Source organism: Balaenoptera musculus, chromosome 2 (genome assembly GCF_009873245.2).
Source record: "Balaenoptera musculus isolate JJ_BM4_2016_0621 chromosome 2, mBalMus1.pri.v3, whole genome shotgun sequence".
Taxonomy (NCBI): Eukaryota; Metazoa; Chordata; class Mammalia; order Artiodactyla; family Balaenopteridae; genus Balaenoptera; species Balaenoptera musculus.
The window spans coordinates 30,481,668-30,505,311 of NC_045786.1; the positions used below are offsets into that span (position 1 = coordinate 30,481,668).

The 23,644-nt window shown below is 42.9% G+C and overlaps 1 protein-coding gene across 3 annotated transcripts in view; it reads right to left on the reverse strand.

Moving 5' to 3' along the window:
- Nucleotides 1-916: 916 nt before the first annotated feature.
- Nucleotides 917-23,644, reverse strand: part of TM2D3 (TM2 domain containing 3) — an 82,357-nt gene continuing 59,629 nt past the window's right edge. The window contains exon 6 of one of the 3 annotated variants that reach the window (XM_036844938.1): nt 917-950. In XM_036844938.1, the coding sequence (XP_036700833.1) occupies nt 932-950 (19 nt within the window). In that variant the 3' untranslated portion in view covers nt 917-931. Of the gene's footprint in view, nt 951-19,387; nt 19,853-23,151; nt 23,228-23,644 lie in introns of those variants that run through there. The other 2 variants (XM_036844937.1, XM_036844934.1) reach the window with 2 other exon arrangements.

The following is a 23,644-nucleotide window of genomic DNA, read 5'->3' on the forward strand; positions in this document are numbered from 1 at the left end:
GCTGTGAGACGTGTGGCTGAAGCCCACTGGCGCTCCCCTCACTCACACTGAAGCCTCTCGGGTTCCCTGGGCAGATGGGTGACTCTGCCGGTGTGTTGTTCTGTTAGGGAACCGTTGACCAAAACCGCCCGCCTTGGCCAGGCACGATGATAACCGCTTGCCTAAGTTGTCTCACAACAGGAGGTCCTGATAAAGGACACAGTGCTGCCACCGAAAACTAACGGGGAGAATTCGGGAGGGGCCGAAAGGAGGAGGGAGGAGACGCCAGCCCATAATATGTCCTGAAAACCTCCCAGAGTCCTTTGCACTGGAATCCGTCTTGGTTGAGTGATGCACGCACCACCAGGAAAGACCCTGAGTCACCAAATATGGGCCAAGCAAGATGATTGGCCAGAGACAACCAGAAACTAACCCCATCACCATAAACCCTGCGACTGCGAGCCACGTGGACAGCAGTTCTCCTGGGTTCCCTTACCTTTCTGCTCTCCGCCTGGGCGCCCCTTCCCAATAAAGTCTCTTGCTTTGTCAGCACGTGTGTCTCCTTGGACAATCATTTCCAAGTGTTAGACAAGAGCTCACTCTTGGGCCCTGGAAGGGGTCCCCCTTCCTGCTACAGTTCTGTGAAAGGGCTTTGCTGCTCCTCGAGATGCAGAAGGTCCATTCACGCACCCCAATGCAGCCACCTGGGTTCTCTGTGGATGTCTCTTTCAGAGGCAGCATCTTCTCCCTGGCTCTGCTACAGGCTCTGGACTCATGACCAGAAGCCAGGTCCTCAACTACACAGAGAAAGCATTAGTTATAGCAAGGTGGCAGGGGTCCTTTCAGACTTGAAGCAACAAAGTCCAGGCTGGGCAGATTCTCTTTTCCCAGCTGCCTATTAAAGAGCTGTAGCAACTTTCATTGAGGAACCAGCAGTCAGATGTCTTCAGCTTTAAAAATATTCATCCTCCCTGAATGTTGCCATGGCACAAGAAAGAAGAAAGGAGAAAACCGTAATTCAAGAAGATATATGCACCCCAGTGTTCACAGAAGCACTATTTACAATAGCCAAGATGTGGAAGCAACCTAAATGCCCACTGACAGATGAATGGATAGAGATGTGGTCCATATATACACAAGGGAATATTAGCCATAAAAAAGAATGAAATAATGCCATTTGCAGCAACATGGATGGACCTAGAGATTATCATACTAAGTACAGTAAGTCAGACAGAGAAAGACAAATATCATATGATATCGCTTATATGTAGAATCTAAAAGAAAAAAAGACACAAATGAGCTTATTTCCAAAACAGAAACAGACTCACAGTCATAGAAAACAAACTTATGGTGACCACAAGGGATAGTGGGGGGGCAGGGGGGAATTAGGAGGCTGGGATTAACATATACACACTACTCTATATAAAATAGATAACCAACAAGGTCCTACTGTAGAGCACAGGGAACTATACTCAGTATTTTGTAATAAACTATAAGGGAAAAGAATCTGAAAAAGAATATATATTATACATATAAATACATGTATTTAAAGTTATATATATACACATATATATGTATATCTGAATCTCTGTGCTGTACACCTGAAACTTATGCAATATTGTAAATCAACTATACTTCAATAAAAAAAATATTCATCCTCCCTGAATGTTGCCATGGCACAAGAAGCCAACTTTTCCAGGGTTATACTCATGACCATCAAGGATAAATATGGTTAGGAGAGTATTCTCTACATGAATCTGGGGTTGCTGTCTCGTGGGCACATGAGGGATGCTGCAAACACAGATTCTTTCATCCTAGTGGAGCCCCATGAGTTAGGCAGGAAATGGTTAGGGTTTACTTCAGGTGCACTGCAGTTTTTATTTATTCACTGCAACTCTTCAGAAAAAGCTGTCTGGTCTGATTCAGCCAACCAACCAGCTATTTTTGAAAACCACTTAACAAGTGATGGCTATATGTCACTTGTTTCCGTGGGCACACCAACAGGTGGGAGCAGATGAGGGCCCCACTGTCAGCCACTACGGAAATGTTCCCTGGAGCATTTGAACTTCAGCTAAGACCCCAAAGCCGAGGACAACAGCAAAGAAGCACCTGCCACATTGTCAGAAGAGCACCAGCAGCTCCCAGAAATCCATTCTGGGCTTTGCTAAGAAGTCTAAACCGGTTCTGAGGCCCTTACCCCAGTGGCACCTGCCAACCCGCTGTAGAAACTCGAGAGGGATGGGGTCAAGTGGGAGTTCTGTAGAAGCAGTGGGGTCACTGGCCCTCGGGGAGCACTCAAACCAGGTGAAGTGGGGCCCAGAGACCCCTTTAGAGATGGGGCGCCCCCCAGAAGGGATATTGGGCATCAAATTTGCATTTGTCTGCAGTTTGTTCCTTTTTATTTCTGGATAGTGTACCCTTGCATGGATGTACCTTTGTTTATCCATTCTCTGTGGAAGGACATTTTGTTTCTATTTTGGGGTGATTATGAATAATGGGGCTGTAAATGTTCATATACAGATCTTTGTGTGGACATATGTTTTCATTTCTCTTAGGCAAGTATCTAGGAGTGGAAGAGCTGAGTCATATGGTAAGTGTGTGTTTAACATTGTAAGAAGCTGGCAAAATTTTCCAAAGTGCTTGTAACGTTTTGCATCCTCGTTGGAAGTGTACGAGAGTCCCATTTCCTCCACATTCTTGCCAGGACTTAGTATTGGAAGTCTTCTGAATTTCAGCCAATCTATTACGTGTGCAGAGGTATCTCAGGGGGTTTTAATTTCATTTCCCTAATGACTGGTGCTATTGAGAGTCTTTTCATGTGCTCATTTGCTGTCTGTATATCTTTGGTGAAGTGTCTATTCAAATATTTTGCCAATTTTTGTTTTTAATCTTCTTATCAGTTATTAAGAAGAACACATTCTTTATGTAATCTGAATAACACAAGTGCTTTGTCAGATATGTACTTTGTAAGTATTTTCTCCCAGACTATGGCTTGTCTTTCCATTTTTTAAACAGTCTTTTGAAGAATGAAAGTTTTAAAACTTTGATGAAGTCCCATTTATCAATTTTTTTTCTTTTATACTGGGTGCTTTTTGTGTTGTAGCTTGTAAATCTTTGCCTAACACAAGTGCACATAGATGTTCTCCTATCTTTTCTTCTCAAAGTTGCATAGTGTTAGCTCTTACATTTAGGACTATGATCCACTTCAAGTTAATGCTATAATGTGGCATGAGGTAAGGGCTGAGGGTCATTCCACACGGAGATCCAAGTGTTACAGCACCGCTTGTTGAAAAGAACAAAGAGAGCTTTTTTTACTGAAGTATAAAATACTTGCAGAAACATGCACGTCCGTGTACAGCTCAAGGAGGTTTTGCAAACTGAGCACCTCCGTGTTATCAGCCCCAGATTAGGAAACAGACCCTTTCCTGCCATTCAGATACTCATACTCCCCGTCTGCCCCACCCCACCCTCGATAACCATTACCTAGACTTCTAACAGCTGAGAGGAGTTTTGCCTGCTTTTAAACTTTCTGTAAATGGAATCATATAGTGTGTCTTCTTTTGACTCTCTGTTCTTTCACTCAACATTATATTTGTAAGAGTCGTACGTGTGTTGCATTTCCATGTAGACCACTGCTTCCCACTGCTGCACCACAATTCACTGATTCATTCAGTTATTAATACTCATGTGTGCCACGTCCAGTTTGGGGCTGTACCTGTCTTTTCACGATCATTGGTTGCTTTCCTGGGAGTGGAACTGCCAGAGCATCAGGTGTGTGTATCTTCAATGTCAGTGGACACACCAAGGACCTTTTCAAAATGCTCATACCCCTTCCCCCTCCCCCAGCCGCGTGGGGGAGTCCCGGTTGCCCCGCAGCCTAGCCAGCACTTGGTATTTTCCACGACTTCCCCTTCCGCCACACGAGTGGGTGTGCGGCCATATCTCTGATGACCAACAAGATTGACCCCTTTCTGTCTGTTTATGAAACGCATGAAAGAGGATATTTTGATTCATTCTTTTGAGACGTGCCTATTCAAGTCCATTTTCATGTTATCTTTCTCTTGTTGGCGTGTAGGAATTCTGTGTATATTCTTTGCGCACGTCCTTTGTCAGACTTACACGTTGTCGATAACTGTTTCTGACATGGAACTCTATGTGCTGCCTTTTGATGAATTTTTCTTTCTTTCTTTTTCCTTTTTCTTTAACTTTTATCTTTCCTTTTTTTTTTTTTTTTTTTTTTTTTTGCCACCCCATGCAGCTTGTGGAATCTTAGTTCCCTGATTAGGGATTGAACCTGGGCCCTCGGCAGTGAAAGCACAAAGTCGTAACCACTACACCGCCAGGGAATTCCCTGAAGAATTTTTCTGAAGGTGCTACTTCAGGTGGATGTCGAGGCTCCTGGGGACTAACGACATCAGAGAGCCATTCCCGTTCCAAGGACAGAGGTCAAGGGGACAGACAGTGTCGCCTGGTGCTGGGAGGCGGGGCAGCCCAGCTCCCACCCTCCTGTCTCCGGCCGGGGCCTCCACGGGCGGAACCCGGAGATCAGTGAGCAAGGAAGCCCCAGAGGCACAGTCCAGAGGGTTCAGGCTCTGGGGGCACAGAGAAAGAGAAGCGGGGGCAAAGATCAGGGCGGGGAGATGGGGTGCAGCGGAGATGAACCAGAAAGGATGGGTTGCGAGAGATTATGCAAAGAATGTATCTCCCAGGTTAAGAAACTCTGTAGTCTGCATGGCCCCAGGGGGTCTCCAAAGAATCCACAAAATGTGGACCTTGAGAGGGGCAGCATTTGGAGGATTGCCAAGTGAGGGCGACAGCCACAGGACTACTTAAGTTAAAAAGAAAAAAGATGTTCTGCTCCCTGCCTCTAATCTCCCACGCCCTCGCCCCAGAGAGGAAGGGAAGAGTGAGAGAACCAGGAAAAGGAAAGGGGCGCAAAGCCCCTCCTCCATCACTGGCTCAGCCACAGGGCCTGCCTGCGAGTTTGGCTTGGATGTGAGATTCGAATTTCGACTGAGACTGGATTGGACTCCTTAATGCCTGGAAGTGAGTCATCTTTATAGAAATGGGGCTTGTTCTTGTAGTTAAAACTGCCCCATGTGCTAAGGGGAGCTGGCTTGCTGAGATGTTGGCAAGGGGCAGAGAAGGAAGATGTGGAAGAACTTATTTGAAGCCCAGGGTTGGAGGAAGATCAAGCCATTTCCTGTTTGTTCCTCACTTGTTCAGACTGTTCAACAAACCAGTTGTAAATAACTCAAATCGCTCTCTCTTTTTCAGTAGACACGGGGCTACATGCTTTACATGCACTGTCTTGTAACACTCACAACCACTCTATGGGTCAGGACTGTTATTATCCCTGCTTTACAGATGTGGAAACTGAGGCACAGAGAGGTTAATTAACTTGTCAGAGGCCACATTAGGCTGGTTTCAAGTTCAGCAAATCTGATTCCATAGTTGGAGCGAGATTCTTTTTTTTTTAATAAGACTTTTTTTTTTTGAGTGGTTTCAAGTTCACAGCAAACTAAGAAGGTATGGAGGGCTTCCCTGGTGGTGCAGTGGTTAGGAATCCGCCTGCCAGTGCAGGGGACGTAGGTTCAATCCCTGGCCCAGGAAGATCCCACATGCCGCGGAGCAGCTGGGCCTGTGTGCCACAACTGCTGAGCCTGCGCTCTAGAGCCTGTGCTCTGCAACAAGAGAGGCCACGACAATGAGAGGCCTGTGTGCCGCAACAAGGAGTAGCCCCCGCTTGCCTCAACTAGAGAGAGCCCATGAGCAGCAGCAAAGACCCAACATAGCCAAAAATTAAAAAAAAAAAACAAATAGATAAACAAATTTAAAAAAAAAGGTATAGAGAGTTCCAAGTACCCCTGCCCCCTCCCACCCCCCACACATAGCCTACCTCACTATCAACATCCCCCCCCAGATTGGAACATTCATTACAACTGATGGACCTACACTGACACATCATTATCGCCCAAGGTCCAACAGGGTTCACTCTTGGTGTTGTACATTCTATGGATTTTGGACAAATGTATAATGACAGGTATCCGCTGTTATAGATTCACACAGAGTATTTTTACTGCCCTAAAAGCCCTCTGTGCTCCACCTGTTCATCCCTCTCTCCCCTTAACCCCTGGCAACCACTGATCTTTTTACTTTCTCCATAGTTTTGCCTTTTCCAAAATGTCACACAGTTGGAATCACACAGTATGTAGCCTTTGCAGATTGGCTTTTTTTTCACTTAATCATATGCTTTTAAGATTCCTCCATGTCTTTTCATGGCTTGACAGCTCATTTCTTTTTAGCACTGCGTAATATTTCATTGTTTGGTTTTTTCCACAGTTTATTTAGCCATCCAGCTATTAAAGGACTTCTTGGTTGCTTCCAAGTTTGGGCAATTATGAATAAAGCTGCTAAAAATGTCTGTGTGAGGGTTTTTGTATAGACATAAATTTTCAACTCATTTGGTTAATTAAATACCAAAGAGCATGATTGCTGGATTATATGGTAAGAGTATGTTTAGTTTTGTAGGAAACCACCAAACTGTCTTCTGAAGCGGCTGCACCATTTTGCATTCCCACCAGCAATGGATGAGAGTTCCTGTTGCACCACATCCTTGCCAGCATTTGGTGGTGTCAGTGTTCTGGAGTTTAGCCATTCTAATAGGTGCATAGTGATATCTCATTGTTGTTTTAATTTGCATTTCCCTGATGATGTATGATGTGGAGCATCTTTTCATATACTTCTTTGCCATCTGTATGTCTTTTTTGGTGAGGTTTTAAGGCCTTTGGCCCAGTTTTTAATTGGGTTGTTTCTTTTCTTATTGCTGAGTTTGAAGAGTTGAGTTTCTTATTGTTAAGTTTGAAGAGTTCATTTATCAGATGTTTCTTTTGCAAATATTTTCTTCCAGTCCATGGCTTGTGTCCTCACTCTGTTGACATTGTCTTTCACAGAGCAGAAGTCTTTAATTTCAGTGAAGTCCAGCTTATCAATTATTTTGTTCATTGATCATGTCTTTGGTGCTGTATCTAAAAAGTCATCACCATACTAAGTCATCACATCATACTAAGTTTTCTCCTATGTTATCTTCCAGGAGTTTTATAGTTTTATGTTTTACCTTTAGGTTTATGATCCATTTTGAGTTAATCTTTGTGAAGGGTATAAAATCTGGGTCTGGATTCATTTTTCACATGTGGATGTACAGTTCTTCCAAGACCATTTGTTGAAAAGACTACCTTTGCTCCATTGCATTGCCTTTGTATTTTTGTCAAAGATCAGTTGACTATATTTATGTGGGTATATTTCTGGGCTCTCTATTCTATAGCACTGACATAAATGTCTGTTCTTTCACTGATACCATGCTATCTTGATTACTTTAGCTTTATATTAAGTCTTAAAGTTGGGTGTGTCAGTCCTCCAACTTTGTTCTTCTTCTTCAATATTGTGTTGGCTGTTCTGTGCTTTTGCCTCTCCATTTAAACTTTAGAATCAGCTTGTAAATATTCAAAAAATAACTTGCAGGGATTTTGATTAGGATTATATTGAATCTATAGATCAAACTGGAAAGAACTGACATCTTGACAATATTGAGTCTTCCTATCCATGAACATGGAACATCTCTCCATTTATTTAACTCTTTGATATCCTTCATCAGCATTTTGTAGTCTTTTTCATATAGATTTTGTATGTATTTTGTTAGATTTAAAACTTAGGATTTCATTTTTAAATGGTATTGTGTTTTTAATTTCAAATTCCACTTGTTCATTGATGGTATGTAGAAAAGTGAATAACTTTTGTATATTAACTTTGTACCCTGCAATGTTGTGGTAATCATTTATTAGTTCCCAGAGTTTTTTAGTTAATGCTTTGGATTTTTCTACATAGATGATCACGTCATCTGCAAACAAAGATTGTTTTATTTCTTCCTTCTCAATCCGTATTACTTAAAAAAAATTTTTTTTCTTGTATTATTGCATTAGCTTGGACTTTCAGTACAATGTTAAAAAGGGGTGGTGAGAAGGAATATCCTTGCCTTGTTCCTGATCTTTGCAGGAAAGTTTTGAGATTCTCACCATTAAATACGATGTTAGCTGTAGGGTTTTTTTTGGTAGATATTCTTTATCAGGTTGAGGAGGTTCCCCTCTATTCCTAGTTTGCTGAGGGTTTTATCATTAATGGGTGCTGGATTTTGTCAGATGTTTTTCTACATCTATTGATATGACCATGTGACTCTTCTTTTATAGTCTGTTGATGTGGTGGATTATATTAATTAATTTTCAAATGTTGAGGCTTCCATACCTGGGATAAATCCCACTTGGTTGTGGTATATAATTCTTTTTGAACATTGTTGGATTCAATTTGCTAATATTTTGTTGAGAATTTTTGCATCTATGTTCATGAAAGTTATTGGTCTATAGTTTTCTTTTCTGGTAAAGTTTTTGGATGTTTTTAGTATTAGGGAAATACTGGCCTCAGAAAACAAGTTAGAAAGTATTTCCTCTGCTTCTATCCTCTGAAAGAGATTGTAGAGAATTGGTATAATTTCTTCTTTAAATGTTTGGTAGAATTCACCAGTGAGCCCATCTGGGTCTCATGCTTTCTGTTTGGAAGGTTATTAACTATTGATTCAATTTCCTTAATAGATATTGGTCTATTCGGACTATCTATTTCTTCTTGAGTGAGTTTTGATAGATTGTTTCCTTTAAGGAATTGGTGCATTTCATCTAGGTTCTCAAATTTGTGGGCATAGAGTTGTTCATAGTACTCCTTTTTTAATTCTTTTAATGTCCATAAGATCTGTAGTGGTGTTCCTTCTTTCATTTCTGATATTAGTACTTTGTGTCCTATCTTTTTTTTTCTTGGTTAGCCTGGCTAGAGGCTTATCAATTTTATTGATCTTTTCAAAGAACCAGCTTTTGGTTTCATTGATTTTCTCTATTGATTTCCTGTTTTCAACTTCACTGATTTCTGCTCTAATTATTTCTTTCCTTCTGCTCATTTTCAATTTAATTTGCTCATTTTCTAGTTTCCTAAGGTGAAAGCTTATTGATTTTAGATGCATTCAATGCTGTAAAATTTCCTCTAAGCACTGCTATCGTTGCATCCCACAAATTTTGATGAGTTGTGTTTTTATTTTCATTTCATTCAAACTACTTTAAAATTTCTCTTGAGATGTCTTCCTAGACCCGCATGTTATTTAGAAATGTGTTGTTTAATCTCCATGTGTTTTGGGATTTTCCAGGTTACTTTCTGTTATTGACTTCTTGTTTAATTCCACTGTGGTCTGAGACCAGACACTGCTTTATCCCTATTCTTTCACATTTGTTAAAGGGTGTTTTATGCCCCAGAATGTGGTACGACTTGGTGAATATTCCATGTGAGTTTGAGAAAAATATGTATTCTACTGTTGCTGGAAGAAGTAGTCTAGAGATGTTAGTTAAATCCAGTTGATTGATGGTGTTATTGAGGTCAACTATGCTCTTACTGATTTTCTGACAGATCTGTCCATTTATTATGGAGGGGTGTCAAAAGCTCCATCTATGATAGTGGAGTCAACTATTTCTTCTTGCAGTTCTATTAGTTTTTGTCTTGCGTAGTTTGACACTCTGTTGTTAGGTACGTGCATAATAAGAATTGTTATGTCTTCTTGAAGAATTCTCTTTATCATTATGTAATGCCCTTCTTTATCCCTGATAACTTTCCTTGCTCTGCCTGAAATTAATACAGCTACTCCCACTTTTTTATTGATTAGTGTTAACATAATATATTTTTCCCTCTATCCTTTTAGTTCTAATCTATATGTATCTTTATATTTAAAGTGGGTTTCTTGTAGACAACATATAATTGGGTCTTGTGTTTTAATCCACTCTAACAAATTCTTTTAATTGGTGCATTTAAGCTATTGACATTGAAAGTGATTATTGGTATGGTTAGATTAATATCTACCATTTGTTACTATTTTCTGTTTGTTGCCCTTGTTCGTTGTGTCTATTTTTGTCTTCCACTCTCTTTCTGCCTTTGTTGTTTTTAGTGAGCATTTTATAATTCCATTTTCTCTACTTTGTTAGAATATCAGTTAGACTTCTTTTTTTGCTTTTTTTTAGTGGTTGCCCTAGAGTTTGCCATATACATTTACAACTAATCTAATTCGTTTCAAATAACACTATACCTCTTCACAGGTAGTGTGAGTACATTATAATAATAAAATCTCCCTAATTCCTCCCTTGTATCATTGCTGTCATTCATTTCACTTATATATAAGCATACATATTCAAATACAATTGTGTTTATTGTTATTTTGAACAAACTGTTATCTATTAGATCAATTAAGGACAAGAAAAATATTTATTTTACCTTCACTTATTCTATTTATCTTCACTTCAGTGCTCTTCTTTACTTTATGTAAATCCAAGTTTCTGAACTATATTATTTTCTTTCTCTTCAAAGAACTTCTTTTAACATTTCTATCAAAGTAGGTCCACTGGCAACAAGTCAATTTGTTTATCTGAGAAAGTTTTATTTCTCCTTCACTTTTGAAGGATGCTTTCACAGGGTAAAGAATACTAGGTGGGTGTATTCTTTCTCTCAAAACTTTAAATATTTCACTCTACTCTCTTCTTGCTTGCATGCTTTCTGAGGAAAAGTCAGACAATATTCTAATTTTTGCTTCTCTATGGATATGATGTTTTTTCCCTTCTGGCTTCTTTCAGGATTTTTATTTTTAATCTTTGATTTTCTGTAGTTTGAAAATAGTATGCTGAGGTATAGTTTTTGTTTTGTTTTGTTTTGCAGGGGAGGACTGATGTTTTGTTTTGAGGGGTTTTTGTGTGTGGTGTAGGGTGTTTTTTGTTTTTTGGTGTTTTTGTTTTGTTTTGTTTTTTGCGTTTATCCTGCTTAGTGTTCTCTGAGCTTCCTGGATCTGTGGTTTGGTGTCTGACATTAACTTGGGGAATTTCTCCATCATGATGGTTTCAAACATTTCTTTTCTTCTTTTCTCCCTTTCTTCTCTTTCTGGTGTTCCCATTATGCATAAGTTACATCGTTTGTACTTGTCCCACTGTTTTGCATATTCTGTTTTCCTTTTTTTCAATCTTTGTTCTCTTTGCTTTTTGGTTTTTGAGAATTCTGTTGATATATCCCCTAGCTCAGAGATTCTTTCCCAGCTGTGTCCAGTCTACTAACAAGCCCATCAAAGACATTCTTCTTTTCTGTTACCGTATTCTTGATCTCTAGCATTTCTTTTTGGTTCTTTCTTGGGATTTCCATCTCTCTGCTTACATTGCCTATCTTTTCTGCAAGCTGCCTACTTTATCTCTTAGAGCCCTTAGCACATTAATCATAGTTGCTTTAAATTCTCAGTCTAATAATTCCAACATCCCTGCCACGTTTCATTCTGAAGCTTGCTCTGTCACTTCAAATTGTGGGTTTTGTTTGTTTTGGGTTTTTCATTTGTTTGTTTTGTAGTTTTGTTTTGCTTTTTGATATGCCTTGTAATTTTTTCTTAACAGCTTTATTGGAGTATAATTGCTTTACAATGGTGTGTTAGTTTCTGCTTTATAACAAAGTGAATCAGCTATACATATACATATATCCGCATATCTCCTCCCTCTTGCATCTCCCTCCCACCCTCCCTATCCCACCCCTCTAGGTGGTCACAATGCACCAAGCTGATCTCCCTGTGCTATGCGGCTGCTTCCCACTAGCTATCTATTTTACATTTGGTACTATATATAAGTACATGCCACTCTCTCACTTTGTTCCAGCTTACCCTTCCCTCTCCCTGTTCCAGCTGACCCTTCCCTCTCCCTGTGTCTTCAAGTCCATTCTCTCTGTCTCTGCCTTTATTCCTGTCCTGCCCCTACGTTCTTCAGACCTTTTTTTTTTTTTTTTAGATTCCATATATATGTGTTAGCATATGGTATTTGTTTTTCTCTTTCTGACTTACTTCACTCTGTATGACAGACTCTAGGTCCATCCACCTCACTACAAATAACTCAATTTTGTTTCTTTTCATGCCTTATACTCCATTGTGTATATATGCCACATCTTTATCCATTCATCTGTCTATGGACACTTAGGTTGCTTCTATGTCCTGGCTATTGTAAATAGAGCTGCAGTGAACATTTTGGTACATGACTCTTTTTGAATTATGGTTTTCTCAGGGTATATGCCCAGTAGTGGGATTGCTGGGTCGTATGGTAGTTCTACTTCTAGTTTTTAAAGGAACCTCCATACTGTTCTCCATAGTGGCTGTATCAATTTACATTCCCACCAACAGTGCAAGAGGGTTCCCTTTTCTCCACACCCTCTCCAGCATTTGTTGTTTGTAGATTGTTTGACGATGGCCATTCTGACGGGTGTGAGGTGATACCTCACTGTAGTTTTGATTTGCATTTCTCTAATGATTAGTGATGTTGAGCATCCTTTCATGTGTTTGTTGGCAATCTGTATATCTTCTTTGGAGAAATGTCTATTTACGTCTTCTGCCCATTTTTGGATTGGGTTGTTTGTTTTTTTGATATTGAGCTGCATGAGCTGCTTGTAAATTTTGCAGATTAATCCTTTGTCAGTTGCTTCATTTGCAAATATTTTCTCCCATTCTGAGGGTTGTCTTTTCGTCTTGTTTATGGTTTCCTTTGCTGTGCAAAAGCTTTTAAGTTTCATTGGGTCCCATTTGTTTATTTTTGTTTTTATTTCCATTTCTCTAGGAGCTGGGTCAAAAAGGATCTTGCTGTGATTTATGTCATAGAGTGTTCTGCCTATGTTTCCCTCTAAGAGTTCTATAGTGTCTGGCCATACATTTAGGTCTTTAACCCATTTTGAGTTTATTTTTGTGTATGGTGTATGGAGTGTTCAAATTTCATTCTTTTACATGTAGCTGTTCAGTTTTCCCAGTACCACTTACTGAAGAGACTGTCTTCTCTCCATTGTATATTCTTGCCTCCTTTATTAAAAATAAGGTGACCATATGTGCGTGGGTTTATCGCTGGGCTTTCTATCCTGTTCCATTGATCTATATTTCTGTTTTTGTGCCAGTACCATACTGTCCTGATTACTGTAGCTTTGTAGTATCGTCTGAAGTCCGGGAGCCTGATTCCTCCAGCTCCGTTTTTCTTTCTCAAGATTGCTTTGGCTATTCTGGGTCTTTTGTGTTTCCATACAAATCATGAAATTTTTTGTTCTAGTTCTGTGAAAAATGCCATTGGTAGTTTGATAGGGATTGCATTGAATCTGTAGATTGCTTTGGGTAGTATAGTCATTTTCACAATGTTGATTCTTCCAATCCAAGAACAAAGTATATCTCTCCATCTGTTTGTATCATCTTTAATTTCTTTCATCAGTGTCTTATAGTTTTCTGCATACAGGTCCTCTGTCTCCTTAGGTAGGTTTATTGCTAGGTATTTTATTCTTTTTGTTGCAGTGGTAAATGGGAGTGTTTCCTTAATTTCTCTTTCAGAGTTTTCATCATTAGTGTATAGGAATGCAAGAGATTTCTGTGCATTAATTTTGTATCCTGCTACTTTCCCAAATTCATTGATTAGCTCTAGTAGTTTTCTGGTAGCATCTTTAGGATTCTCTATGTATAGTATCATGTCACCTGCAAACAGTGACAGCTTTACTTCTTCTTTTCCGATTTGGATTCCTTTTATTTCTTTTTCTTCTCTGATTTCTGTGGCTAAAACTTCCAAAACTATGTTGAATAATAGTGGTGAGAGTGGACAACCTTGTCTTTTTTCTGATCTTAGAGGAAATGGTTTCAGTTTTTCACCATTGATAATGATGTTGGCTGTGGGTTTGTCATATATGGCCTTTATTATGTTGAGGTAAGTTCCCTCTATGCCTACTTTCTGAAGGGTCGAGCTCCTGGAGGCAAATTTCACAAAGTTGTGGAAAACCTCCCGTGACTGGGTCCCCTGGAGTTTTTAACTCTCAGAGTTGTCGGCATCAAGCCTCCAACAAGTCATCAATTACACTCCAGGTTTTCCCGCCCTGGCCCAGGCTCTGCAGCAGTTTCCAGCCCTGCATCTCTGCTCTGGGAAGCTGCCTGTCTCTCCAATCTTGGGGGCAGTGGTTGGCCATATGCCCTCCCCTCTCTCAGGGACCCAAGAAGAGTTATTGACTTCTCAGGCTATTCAGCTTTTTACTTGTTAGGACAGAGTGGCAACTTCCAAACTCCTTATGTGCAGAACTGGAGAAATCCCTATGCTGAATTCTGTGCCTCATTCAGCAGCCTGAGAGGGTTAGTCTATCTGGTTAGAAGCTGTACAGGCTGGTCTGGTCACCAAGGTTCTTTCAGGCTGGGGGAGCAGCTGGGCAAGCAGGGGCTGGCTAACGCATCAGACCTGAGCTAATCGAGGGGCAGGGGAGGCCCCACATCCCCAAGGGGCCTGGGAGGGAAGACAGATGGCAGCCTCTTCATACAACCATCTCCACAGAAGCAAAACCACTCCTCCAGCCAATGTTTCCAGTCCTGGGGTCCAGGAGCCCCAGGGACTGACCCATGGAACCCTGTCTGGACCCTCCCACAGTGCAGGCTATGCCTGCGAAACTGCTGGGCAGGACAGGGAACAGGTGCAAAAAGTTCTGGGGTTGTGCCACCCAGTGTGGTGGGGACGGGAGAGCAGAGGGAGGAATCGTTATTAGATGATTAGGCCATAGAGGCTCTACTGCAAAGAAACTGGAATGTGAAAACAGACATGATGGTGGAAGCCAGGAGGCAGGCGGTGGGTGGACTGGAGGGCAAAGGAGCGGTGTACACGGTGTGGGCCACGGCGGTGGGGAGGTCGCTGCCCCTCGCCTGTCACAGGGTGGCATTCGCTGCCCTAATCTCCAAGCACAGGCCAGCTTTCCCTTCCTTAGGATGTGGCTGTCTGATGGTGCAGAGCTCCACCCTGGTGGGAGACATCCGCTAATGGCTTTTTCACTTAGATCAGCTCCCTGAGGCCACACCATGTTCTCCACTCGTGTGGGCCAGCACGCCACTGAATAGGCAAATTTTCTTACACCCAAGTTGCCAGTCACCTAGAGAGCCTGGTCATGTGTCATCCATTTTTGAACCCAGTCCAGAACCTGGTCCCAGTCGACCTTGCCTTCTCATGCAGCCGGTCATCTCTGGACAGCCAATCTCCCAAGACATCCCTGGATGACTTCCTGCCACTCTGCCCCATCTTTGCCCCAGAGGCCCTGATACCAGGCAACCCAGACGCAGAGCCCTCCTGTCTTGGGGTGTGACTGTGCATCCCACAGTGAGGCCACCTACCCACAATGTGTCTCTATGCTGTTCCCAAAAGAGTACAAACGCACGATTGCAATGACGTGACCACAGGTTCACTGGGGAAACGGCCTTCCCCTGGGGCCCCTCTCTTCCTGTTTTCCATCTGGTTATTGGAGCCCCTCAGATGTGGCTGGGGATGGAAGGCTTGAGTTTCTGGAGCCCACTTTCCCCTCTGTTTTGAGAAGTGGGATAACATTTGCTCTGCTGCAGGCATTCACTCCACCTCCTATCTGCCAGGATTCTCCTCAAGAATCAAGAAAAAGTGTCATCTGTCACTTCAGAAATTTCTCAGAAAAGCAAATCAAAGCCACAGGGACACCCCTTCACAACTTTTTGGTGTGGCTGTGGAGAAATGGGAACCCTCGTACGTCGCTGGCAGGAGTGTGAAATGACGCAGCCACTGTGGAAAACAATTTGGCAGTTCTGCATAAACACAGAGTTACCACGTGACCCAGCAATTCCATGGTTAGGTATAGACCCAAGAGAACTGAAACACCACACCTTTTGGGGTGATGAGCACATTTTGGAACGAGACAGAGGTGATGGTTGCATAACACTGTGAATGTACTAAATGCCACTGAATTGTTCACTTTCAAATGGTTATTAATTTTATGTTACATAAATTTCACCTAAAATTTAAAAAATTTCCAGTAGTGGGTTGACTCTGGAGATCTCAGGTCATCTGGAACCTCTAGGTGTTCCTTTATCATCCTTTCCTCCTTTAAGCTACTAATCGGGTGCTTGACTAGATTCCTCCATTCCTGTCTTTCCAATAGGCCCCTCTCAGGATGCCATGGAGGGACCATTGCATCTGTAGTCTAAATTCCACAGTCTCTGGAGCATCTATTGCCAGCTCGTTTTGCACACAGGGGAGAAGAGGGCTGAAGTGGCTTGCCCAAGGCCACTCGTCTGGGTGAAAACGAGGCTGAGTGTCTTGCTCTCACCACCTGCTTTGCTCCCAGCAGCTATGATACAGAAGAACAGTGAACATACAATGGTGTGAGAAAGCCACACTCCCATCCAGCAGGGAGACAGAGCTAGACTCAGCCAACAGAAACTGAGGGATGAAGTTGCTTCAGCAAGAATTCTTGCCTTCTTGATATCGTCTGGTTTGCCCAGATACTACACTTCTCCCCTCTGCTACTCTTTTCTGAAAATTATTTTCTTTACTTCCAAGCGAATGGCCATTTGGTGCACTCTGGCTCTGTTCCTGTCAGAAGTGGGCAGCTGACCCTGCCTGGGTCCACCCATCCCTTTCCTCAGGAGGATGGAAATGGGACTTAGACCCCTCTGGGGCCTGGACTCTAAGGTAAAATTCTGAAGCTTCTGGCAGCCAGGCAGAGAGAGGCAGAGGAAACATGGAGACAGAATTTTCTCACTTCTCCAGTGTCCAGTGCCAGCCCTTTTGCTGAGGCCAGCTCTTTCCTGCCCAGGAATGCCCTGCACACTGTTACCCCTCCTGCTCAGTAATTCGAGGGTGGGAAGCTAAAGCCTACATTTCCCAGACTCCATTGCAGCAAAGGCTTCATGTGTGACCGAGATCCCACTAGCCACACATCTGCAGGACACTGGCAGGTGGAAATGAGCCTACACTCAGGGAAATTGGGCCTCCTCCAGGCAGGATGGACCCAGTGCTTGTCTCCCCCGCCTGAGCAGCTGAGGTGGAGCGTCTGTTGTCCCGGCCCTCAGCTGTGGGCCGGGGCCGAAGTCACTGTGGGGTTTTCAGAAGATGAGTCCTGTTGTCTGACAGGTGCCTCTCTGGCTGTAGGATCTAAGTGTGTGTCCCTGACCTGCCCAGAAATTCTATAAACCACATAACATGTTGTAATAAATTCCTTTCTCTGAAACAAACTGGAGTGGATTCTGTTGTCTGCAACAAAGAATCCTAATTTATACACATGACAATAAATTACTCTTGTGGATGGTTTTACTTGGGTGTCTGTCACTTGCAAACAAAATTGTCTTAATCAATATAATAGCCAACTGATCAATCAAATTGTCTGTTTAAAAAAATACAACTCTTTAAAATGGATTAAAAAACATTTTTTATCCAAATAATAGATGTCTCCATTTTCAGGCAGCTCTGACAGTACCCTCGAGGGTGAGGCATCAAGACATGAAATTTCATTTTTATGGAATGGGAAATGTGTGAATGTTATAAGTTAAATGGCTTGTGGGGAACACTGAACAGTTGAAATTTTATCTTGTAAGAGATTTTAAATTAAAATGCTCACCTTTGTTGCTGTTGTTCCAAGTTCCTCTGTTACTGCCTTCTTTTGTGTTAAATCGATATCTTATAATGTGCCATTTTAATTTTCATGTTATTTGTTTGCTACATATTTTGAGTGATTTTCTAAGTGGAGACACTGAGGATCACCATTAATAACTCAATTTACAGGATTCTAGTTCATATTAATGCTCATCTCCATCGGGTCATTGGTTCTAATTCCTCCTTGAGTTCTGAGGACATGAGGTCCGAGTGCCGCTCAGTAGACACCTGAATAACAGGACTGGAACCAGAAGCCACATCCCTTGACACTGGTCTGGTCTCTCCGCCCCAGCACAGTATCTTTGGAAGCAAAGATTTCAGAGCTTGTGACTTGGCCAGAAACGACAGAGGAAGAAAAGAGAACGGGGCCTCACATATTTTTTATTTGTGACCATGCCAGCAGAATTAAAAGTCAGAAGATCGGAGCTGTGAGAGATGTATTTGGCTGAATCCTTGTTTGTGATTCCTTCTCTACAGGGAGCTACCAAATCACAGGGGAAGAGTGTGGGTTCCTGGCCCGCCCCACCCTCTTGCCTGCCGCCTGTATTGCCCTCACCGATTCTTCAAGCAGCCTCCACACAGATTGGACTAATGTGTCTAATGGGCTCAGGAAGTTTCTGCCAAAAGAAGTTTTGCTTCTTCCCCAAAGACACTCATTCCAATAGAGGTTTCCCTCTCTCTCTCTCTAACAAAGCAGGGGAAGAGACTGCAGCAACTGTCATAAATCAAGCTACTTATCATGGCAGGGAAGGGGCTGCTGAAATGGATGGGCAGACTGAGGTCACCACTGGCCTCACCATGCTGCCTCTGGGAAGCGCTGTAGACACAGGGGAGAAGCCTGCCTCTGGGCACCTGCCAGGTGCTTCCAGGGACTTCAGGGTAAGGAGGTCAGCCACCAGCCAGAAAGAGTGACCATTCCTGGTGCAAATGCCATTGAAAATTCACCCGGAAGACAGGCAAGAGCCTTCCCTGGAGTAGAAGGAAAAAAAGAAACAATGACTTTGTCTTGGGCAAATCACTGGAAAATGAGAAGAGCTGCTGTGTTCCCAGTGTCTTCTGGAGACGGTATTTCATGGAGTCAACCAAACAGGAACTGAATCCGTGTTTAGAAGAGCAGTAGCTACAGAAGATTTTTCTTATTTCTCTCCACACTCGAGAACAATAACAACATCAGCATCTGGGAGATGGAAGTTCTTCGTCATGTGTGAGGAATCACACCAAGTTCAACAGCCTGCTGGAGAGGCCGTGGAACTGGACGCTTTAAAAGCAGTGGATCGCACAGCTGAATGCAAACCGTAACCACCCATTTCTCTTTGCCAGAAAGACCCAGGGTTGCAGAAACTAAAATCTTTGCCTGGGACGTCCTTTCTTAAGAGGATGCTGGCAGCATGGCCTGACCATTTCTCCCTGATGTGAGGATGGACTCATCTGTACTTCCGCCCCCAGAGGATGGACGCGCTTTCCCCCAGGACTGGACCACCCTTGGCCAGCAGGCTGAGAAGGTACCTGCGTGCTGGGTGGGAAAGCTGGGGCGTGGCGGGGAGCCACCAGAGCCGAGAGCCACCACAAAGGCCACCAGCAGAGAGCCCCATGGTCTGTGCAACCATGAACACTGCTCCTAAGGGCAGAGTGAGCCTGAGGTGCAGAAGGAACACGTAACAACAGCAGCAGGGTTTGCTGTGTGAAGAAGAATGGAAGGCAGAGCAGAAGGGGCAGAGAAACAGGACCGTGAGCAGGGCTGAGAGGCCTGAGGCTCCTCAGGGCGAAAAGGTCCCCGGCGCGGAAAGGCTCGCAGGCAAACCAAGTTTCTCAAATCCTTCTGGTATTGAACGAATTTAAAGCATATGGAGAGGAGCCAGGTGAAGAAGAGATGGGGAAGGGTGCTGGGCTTAGGACGGGGGGGAAGGGGGCGGGCAGGGGCAAACCGGGAGGAAGAGCCACACCCCCAGCTCCCGGGGGCGCAGCATCCCCAGGTCTGAGCCTCTCTGCGCCTCGGCCTCCCAGCTGACAGAGGGGGGTGAGGACCATACTTGAAGGCGGGCAGGGGGCTCAGCCGAGGGAAGGTCCCAAGCCAGTGCCCCTCCCTCTGTCAGAGAGGCGCAGTGGGAGGACGCTGGCCGGGCCTCAGAGGAAGCTCGCCTGTGACTGTGAAGCAGTCTACACTGCATATCTCAGGTAACCAAATACCCTACATGGGGCAGCTTCAGCAGAAGAAATGTATTTTTCTCACAGGTCTGGAAGCTGGACATCCAAGTTCAAGGTGCCAGCAGGGTGGGTTCCCTCTGAAGGATACAGGAAAGGGTCTGTTTCAGGCCAGAATCATCACACTACTGTTTAAAAAAAAAAGAAAAATCAAGAAACAAGAAAAAAACTCTTGGAAATTACAAATACAGTAGTAGAAATTAAAAACTCAACAGAAGGCTTGAAGGGTCAAGTGGAGAAATATTTCAAGAAAAATAAAAGTAGAGAAGCAGCACACGGGAACATGTGGCCTATTACAAAGACAGCCACCATGCTCCACACTCCCTGCGTCCACGCTGTCCCTGTCAGCTCGGGCCACTATAGCCAAAATGCCACAGGCTGGGCAGCTTAACAACAAACACTTACTTCCCACAGTTCTAGAGGCTGGACGTCCAAGACCAAGGTCCCAGCAGATCTGGTGTCTGGTGAGGACCCGCTTCCTGGTTCGTAGATGGATGTCTTCTCCTTGTGTCCTCACGTGGGAGAGACAGAGCTGAATCAAGATTCCTCATGTCTCTTTTTATTAGGTAACTAACCCCATCATGAGAGCTCCACCCTCATGACCTAATCACCTCTCCAAAGGCCCATTTCTAAATGCCATCACTTTGGGGATTAGGGTTTCAACATATGAATTTTTAGGAGGACACAAACATTCAGGGCAAAGCACATGCCCTATGCAATGAGACTGCAGCTCCAGCCTAAAAAGGTGGCATCTCTTCCCCCTCCCCTTGAATCGGGCTGGCCTTGGAATTTGCTTTAGCCAGTAGAATGTGGTGGAAGTGACATACAAGCCTTGTACACTCCTGCTTGTTTCCCCAGACCCCTACGTGGCCGCCATATGAACAGCCCCAGACTCGCTGTCTTGAAGACAAGAGAGCATGTGGGGGAGGAGCTGTCCTGAGCATGTGGGGGAGGAACTGTCCTAGCTGAGACCATCTGACACCAGCCAACCACCAGCAAGCCCAGCAGCTGACCACGGACGCATGAATGAGCCCAGCCAAGACGAGAGAGACTGCCCAGCAAGGCCCACACCAAACTGCTGACCTCCAGAATCTTCAGCTAAATTAGTGATGGTTGTTTCAAGCCACTACATTTGGGGGTAGTTTACTACACAGCTAACTGACACAGAGCATCAATCCAGGAAGTTTAAACCTCAGTAATTAACACATCAAGAAGTAAGAACAAGAACAAAAAAAAAAAAAAGAAGAACAAAGGAGAAAAAGAGAAGGAAATTGCCAAAGACATAGTACAGAAAAATTTCCCAGACTTAAAAGATGAGTTTCCAGATTAAAAGTTTCCACTAAATTTTCACTATAATAAATGGGAAAAATACTACACTAGGGACATCACTGGGAAATATCAGAATACTACGGGAAAAGAGAAGTTTTTATAAACTTTCAAAGATGAAAAAAATGGTCACATAAAAAGAATCCGGAATAAAAACGACAGTGGACTTCTCAGTGGCAACACTGGAAGGTAGAAGGCAATGGAGAAAATGCCTTCAAAATTCTGAGGGAACAGTTTCCACCTGATAAGTCTATACTCAAACTATCAACCAAGGGTAAGGGTACAATAAAGGCATTTGCAAATATTCAAGGTCCCAAAAATGTGCTGCTATTCATCCTTTCTCAGGAAGCTGCTGAAGGATGTACCTTATCAAAATGAGTAAGTGTATACTTACGCTTACTTGAAGGTCAGGTATACTTGGGTTAGTATACTTATACTTACCCAAAAGAATAAAAAAACACACATCCACACAAAAACTTGCACACAAATTTCATAGCAGCATTATTCACAATAGTCAAAAAGTGGAAACAATCCCAACGCCATTCCACTGATGAATGGGCGAACCAAATGTACTATATCAATTCAATGGAGTATTATTCAGCTATGTAAGGAATGAGACACTGATCCATGCTACAATATAGATGAACCTCAAAAAACATGCTAAGTGAAAGAAGCCAGACAAAAAAGGCCACATATTGGGCTTCCCTGGTGGCGCAGCGGTTGAGAATCTGCCTGCCAATGCAGGGGACACGGGTTCGAGCCCTGGTCTGGGAAGATCCCACATGCCACGGAGCAACTGGGCCCGTGAGCCACAATTACTGAGCCTGCGCGTCTGGAGCATGTGCTCCACAGCAAGAGAGGCCGCGATAGTGAGAGGCCTGCGCACCGCGATGAAAAGAGGCCCCCGCTTGCCACTAGAGAAAGCCTTCGCACAGAAACGAAGACCCAACACAGCAAAAATAAATAAATAAATAAATAAATAAATAAATAAATAAAAAAGGAATTAAGTTTCACAATCCAGCATCCCCCATTAGCATCTCCAGCCTACAGAGGACAGCCGTCAGAGCTAGCCAAGGATGCTGGTGGCCCTTACCAATGCATTTCTTAAAAAAAAAAAAAAAAGGCCACATATTGTATGGCTCTATTTATTTGAAATGTCCAGAATAAGCAAATCCACGGAGACAGAAAGTGGATTAGTGGTTTCCAGGGTCTGGAGGGAGAAAGGAAAGGGGAATGACTGCTGACGGGTTTGGGGTTTATTTTGGGGGTGATGAAAATATTCTAGAATTAGAAGCACGGTTCTGTGAATATAATAAAACACTGAATTGTACACTTCAAAAGGGTGAATTTTATGGTATATGAACTATATTTCAATTAAAAAGGGATATGTAAGTTGAGAACATAGATTTCTGGAGATTCAGAAAACAGGAGCTTCAACACAAGAGAGAGTCAAAGGGAACGCCAAGGATGATATTAAAGCCCCAGGATGACAGCTGTGCAGTGGCTGGCAGTGACAAGGCCAGATTAGAGCAGCAGACAGGGCGTCTGAGAAAGATGTTGCCAGTTCGAGAATGGAGCTGGCGTGGACGGTCTGAACATACTCGAAAGAATTTTATAATCATTTTGGTGATAAATTAGTGATTACTATATAGAGAACAAATGGGAAAGCAAATGGAAACATTCAAAAAATTTTAAGAGCTTCTCTGGTGCAGCAGTGGTTAAGAATCTGCCTGCCAATTCAGGGGACACGGGTTCGAGCCCTGGTCCGGGAAGATCCCACATGCCGTGGAGCAACTAAGCCCGTGAGCCACAACTACTGAGCCTGCGCTCTAGAGTGCATGTGTCACAACTACTGAAGCCCGAGCGCCTAGAGCCTGTGCTCTGCAACAAGAGAAGCCACTGCAATGAGAAGCCTGCACACCGCAACAAAGAGTAGCCCCCGCTCACCGCAACTAGAGAAAGCCCAGGCGCAGCAATGAGGATCCAGTGCAGCCATAAATAAATAAATAAATTAAAAAAAATTTTTTTTAATCTAGAAAGACAGAAAGTTGAGCAAAGAAAAAACAAGTAAGCATAGCACAGTACATGACTTGCTGTGAATAACAGTTGCAGGCTCATAATGTGGATATAAATATACACATACCTAGAAACTGATATCGCAATATTGACATGTGTGTCTGTGGACAAGGAGTGGAGAAAGATTAATTATCAATAAATAGTATCTAAAACTAAATACTCAAGAAATAGCAGTGTGATCAAGTTGTATAGAAATATGGATATAAATGCCAGGAAAAAAAAAAAAGAGTTAAAAACATTTGCCTCAGAGGAGTGAAAATTAGAAGTTTCACAGATGAGGCAGGAAAAAGCTGTTTTTCATTATTAGCCTAAGTAAACTTTTTGATTAAAAAAATATGCGTAGTATTTTGTTAGAAAAGTGAGAATTATCCCATGGTCATATAAAAGAATGCATAATCTTTATTCAAAGAATCTCAGGTTCTCTCTCATGCTCTCTATCACTCTACAATCAAGTTCAGGTATAGTACTTCTCAAAAAACAATGCCAGAAAGTGTCCTAGAGTTATAGGAGACAAGAGT